Source organism: Micromonas pusilla (assembly GCF_000151265.4).
Source record: "Micromonas pusilla CCMP1545 genomic scaffold MICPUCscaffold_15, whole genome shotgun sequence".
Taxonomy (NCBI): domain Eukaryota; kingdom Viridiplantae; phylum Chlorophyta; class Mamiellophyceae; order Mamiellales; family Mamiellaceae; genus Micromonas; species Micromonas pusilla.
Window position 1 is genome coordinate 170,081 of NW_003315896.1, and position 4,571 is coordinate 174,651.

The window sequence follows — 4,571 nt, forward strand, 5'->3', positions numbered from 1 at the left end:
TCCTCCGTGAACGCCGGCGCCGACGTCGACGCGTCCGCGGACCCGCCGCCGCCGCCGCCGCCGCCGCTGCCGCGGTCGACGCGGTCCAACGCTCTCGCGGCGTCCTCCTCGTCGATCGCGACCCTGCACACGGGACACGAGATGACGTTCCTCCTCTCCGCCTCGAGCGCCTCTTCCGACCCGACCGGGTGCGCGGGACCGCTCGCGCGCGCGTCTTCGTCGCGCGTCTCGAGCCTCCATCGCCACCACCGCGCGAAGCACGCCGCGTGGAAGCAGTGATAGCACCGCGTCATCTTCACGACGTTCTCGTCGCCGCCGCCGCCGCCGCCGCCGCCGTCGCCGCCGCCGCCGCCCTCCTCGTCCTCCTCCTCGCCCGCCGCGCGCGCGACCGCGTCTAGGCAGAACACGCAGTCGCCGTCCGGGTGATTCAGCGTCGTCATCGTCTCGAACGCGGTCTCGCAGAGGAGCGCGAGGACGGGATCTCCCGCGGAGGCGCACTCGACGCGCGCCGTCTGAAGCGCGTCGAGGACGACGCCCTGCCTGCGGTCGTCGAGCCCGCGCGCGTCCGTCAAATTGATCGACGGCGACGACTCCGGGTACGACGCGTCGAGGGTCAAGACGAGCGTCGCGCGGACGTACTGACGCGTCGCGTCGTCGAGCGTCCGCGGGGTCACGTCCAAGGCGACGACGACGACGACGGCGTCGCCGTCGTCGTCGCCGCCGCCGCCGCCGCCGGACGCGCGCTGGACGCGCAACCCCTCGGGGTACAGCGCCTCGAGCGCCTCGAGCTCCTCCTCGAGCGCGGCGTCGGCCGCCATCCGCGAAGGAGGCCGCGGCGCCGCGCGCGATGGCGCGTTGAAACAATGATGCAGCGGGTGCCGTAAGCTTCAGACGACTCGCGCGAGGGCGACGGGAAAAAGGGGATAAGCCGCTCGAGCCGCGCGCGCGACCGCACACCCCGCAGTCGCGCACGCGTCCCCGAGCACCGCGCGCTCGCGAGTCTTCTCCTCGCGCGAACCGAATCGTCGCGCTCGGAACCCGCGCCGGCGACGCGTCCGCGGCCATGGCGTCATCGCTCGCGTCGTCCAACGTCGCGAATGGGGTCCTCGGTCGCCGTCACCGTCACGGCGGCGGCGTCGACGGCCTCCGCGCGAGGGCGCACGCGTCCGCGTCGTCCTCGCGCGCGCGCGCGCCCGCGCGCGTCCTCGCGCACGGGCCCGGCGGAGGGAAACATCTCGACCCGACGGTGCGTCCGCGCGTCGCGCGTCGCGTCCCGGCGACCAACCGTCCCGCCGCCGACGCGTCGAGGCGCGCGCGACGTCGATCGAGGTTTTATTAGGGCGAATTCGACTCGCCTCGCCTCGCCTCGCCTCGCGATACCCCGCTCGCCGCTCACTCGCGATACCCCGCCCGCCTCTCTTTTCCCGCTCGCAGGACGTCCCGAAGCGCTCGAGCGCGCCCGTCGGCGTCGCCGGCGCGGTCGCGGAAGCCCCCGAGACGCCGTCGCCGCGCGAGCGGAAGAACGTGTACACGGAGACGTACGGGTGTCAGATGAACGTGAACGACTCCGAGGTGATGCTCTCGGTGCTCGCCGACAACGGGTACGACACCACGGACGACGTCCACGACGCGGACGTTATCTTAATCAACACGTGCGCGATACGCGATAAGGCCGAGGCGAAGATATGGCAGCGGCTCGCGTACTTCAAGTCGCTCAGACGGCGGAGGAAGAAGAACGAGAAGCCCGTCGTCGGCGTCCTCGGATGCATGGCGGAGCGACTCAAGACGCAACTCCTCGAGGCGGATCAACTCGCGGACCTCGTCGCGGGGCCGGACGCGTACAGGGACCTCCCGAACCTGATCTCCGCGGTCAACTCCAGCGGCGAGAAAGCGATGAACGTCCAGCTCAGCGTGGAGGAGACGTACGCGGACATCGTGCCCGTGCGGAAAGAGGGCGCGCACGCGGCGTTCGTGACCATCATGCGAGGGTGCGACAACGCGTGCTCGTTTTGCATCGTGCCGTACACGCGCGGACGCGAGCGGAGCCGCGACCCGGCGTCGATCGAGTACGAGGTCCGCTTGCTCTCGGAGCAAGGCGTCAAGGAGGTGCGTTCATATTTATTACCACACCGGTCCCCATACGACCCCGTCGGCGTCGTGAACGCCGATCCGTAAGGACTTTTCCCGGCGTCTCTCTCCGCCCACTCCTCGGTTTCAACGCTCGACCCTACGACGCCTTTCAACTCCACCACTGACGCCTTTCAACGCCACTCCAGGTGACGCTGCTGGGGCAAAACGTGAACAGCTACGCGTACGTCGCGGAGGAGGGCGCGGGCGCGGACGGTGCGACGGATTTTCTGTCCAAGCTGACGGTCGTCCCGGGCGTCGGGAAGGGCGTCGGCGTCGGCGGGGATCTGAAGCATACGGCGGACGCGGCGGTCGAGGCGAACGCGTCCACGTTAGACGCGGTCGGCGGGAACGTCGCCCCGAGCGAGTTCACGGCGTTCAGCGGGTACGCCGCGGGTTTTTCGTCGCGGTACAAGCCGGAGACGCGTCGGGAGGGGTCGATGCAATTCGCCGCGTTGCTCGACCGCGTCGCGAGCGTCGACCCGGAGATGCGCGTGCGGTTCACGTCGCCGCACCCCAAAGACTTCCCGGACGAGGTGTTGGAGGTGATTAAGAATCGTCCGAACGTGTGCAAGTGTCTGCACATGCCCGCGCAGAGCGGTAGCACGACGACGCTGGAGCGGATGGCGCGCGGGTACACGCGCGAGGCGTACCTGGATCTGATAAAAAACGTACACGAAAAGATCCCGGGGTGCGCAATCACCACGGACATCATCACCGGCTTCTGCGCGGAGACCGAGGAAGAACACGAAGACACTGTGAGTCTGATGAAACTCGTCAAGTACGAGCAGGCGTTCATGTTCGCGTACTCGGAGAGAGAGGGCACCGCGGCCGCGAGGAAGATGTCGGACGACGTCGACGACGACGTGAAGCAGCGGCGGCTCGCGGAGATCATCGACGCGTTTCGATCCTCGGCGTCGGAGCGAAACGAGCGCGAGATTGGACGCGTGCACCTGTGCCTCGTCGAGGGCGTCTCGAAGAAGAACGACAGGGAGCTCACGGGGAAGACGGACACGTCGAAGTGGGTCGTCTTCGCGGACGACGACGTCGGAATCTACGACGGCGGCGACGATGACGCGGCCGCCTCCTCCGAGGCGAAAAAGTCGCCGCCGAAGCCCGGCGAGTACGTCGCGGTGTTGGTGACCGGGTGCAGCACCGGGACGCTGTTCGGGACGTGCTTGGGGCGGACGAGCTTGGTCGCGTTCGACAAGATGCACGGGGGGGCGTTTAAGGAGGCGTCGGAGGAGACGGCGAAGGCGAGCGCGGCGGCGGGGGCGCGGTAGCGACGAGAACATATTCTATCGACGAGTGTGATGAGCCGAATGCCGAATCTGCGAGCCGCCCGCCAAACGAATTACCGCTTCCGACCGAAGAGGACGCGGAGACGACGCGCCTCGCGCGCACAGTCGCTCGCGCCGAACGACCCACGCTCACGCGCATTCAAATCCCCCTTCGCTCACGATGGTGCGCGCTCGCGCGCGCGCGGAAATCCGCTCAAACTCCCCGCGACCGCTCGTCTCCCGCCCGATCGAGCGCGTCCGAATCTTGCCGTCGTTCGGCATCGCCTGACGATCCATCCGTCGCCCCGCGCGCGCCGATCCGATCCTCCGCAGGCACAGGCGGACAACCGGCACACGATCATCCTCGTCCAGCCCACGGGGGCGAAGACGTCGAGGACGTTCCTCGATTACGAGAAGGTCAGCCTCGCCATGGACGGTGCGCGCGCGCTCCCCTCCGGTCTCCTCGCCCGCCCCGCGGCTCCGCGCGACCGAAGAGACGAATAAACATCAGGCACCCTCGCTGACGACGAACGAACCGAACGCGAACGCGCGACCACCCCCCTCCCCATCCCCCGCCCCTCCTCGCAGGCGTGTGCCAGATGTTCGAGAGGCGCCTGAAGGAGATGTACCCGAAGCTCAGGGACATCACGTACGACATCCACGACCTGTACAACTACATCGACGCGTTGAACGATCTCAGCGCGCTGGTGTACGAACCCTCGGCGAACGCGTACCTTCCGTATAACAAAGAGTGGATAAAGAAACGGGCGTTCTCGCACCTGAAGAAACAGGCGGGACGCTGAGCGTATCATATCGTAGGTGACGTCGTGTGAGGTGTACATTAGACATTGTAGCAGCGAATACTCGCACGCGACGGACGATCGATCGCCGACCCGACGACGCCCGCCCCCGAATGCGATTCGGCGGTTCTCTCGCGTCGTCACCGCGGGTCCCCCCCGGCGTCTTCTCTTCCTCCTCCTCCGCCGCCGCCGCCGCGGACGTCCAACCCCATCAGCTTCGCGACCTCGTCGTCGACCTCGTCCGCCTCGCGGTCGACCAAGCACGTCACGATGAACGGCCCTTCCGACCCCGTCCTCGCGGTTCGCCCGCATCGATGCAGATGCATCTCCGCCGTCGCCGCGGGGGTGTACTGAATCACGTGAT

General features: G+C 67.9%; 2 protein-coding genes across 2 annotated transcripts in view; one reads left to right on the forward strand and one right to left on the reverse strand.

Annotated features, from left to right (window-relative positions):
• Nucleotides 1-191: 191 nt before the first annotated feature.
• MICPUCDRAFT_7512 (uncharacterized protein) lies at nt 192-686 on the reverse strand (the record flags this gene model as incomplete). The annotated part of the gene is made up of 1 exon (XM_003063732.1): nt 192-686. A coding segment is annotated over one exon (495 nt), but the record flags the coding sequence as incomplete, so codon positions are not given.
• Nucleotides 687-964: 278 nt separating this feature from the next.
• The window catches only part of MICPUCDRAFT_45957 (uncharacterized protein), a gene marked incomplete at its 3' end in the record, with an annotated part of 4,934 nt that continues 1,327 nt past the window's right edge, over nt 965-4,571 (forward strand). The window contains exons 1-4 of the mRNA XM_003063549.1: nt 965-1,246; nt 1,435-2,106; nt 2,277-2,372; nt 2,562-3,173. Of these exons, the coding sequence (XP_003063595.1) occupies nt 1,064-1,246; nt 1,435-2,106; nt 2,277-2,372; nt 2,562-3,173 (1,563 nt within the window). The 5' untranslated portion in view covers nt 965-1,063. The remainder of the gene's footprint in view (nt 1,247-1,434; nt 2,107-2,276; nt 2,373-2,561; nt 3,174-4,571) is intronic.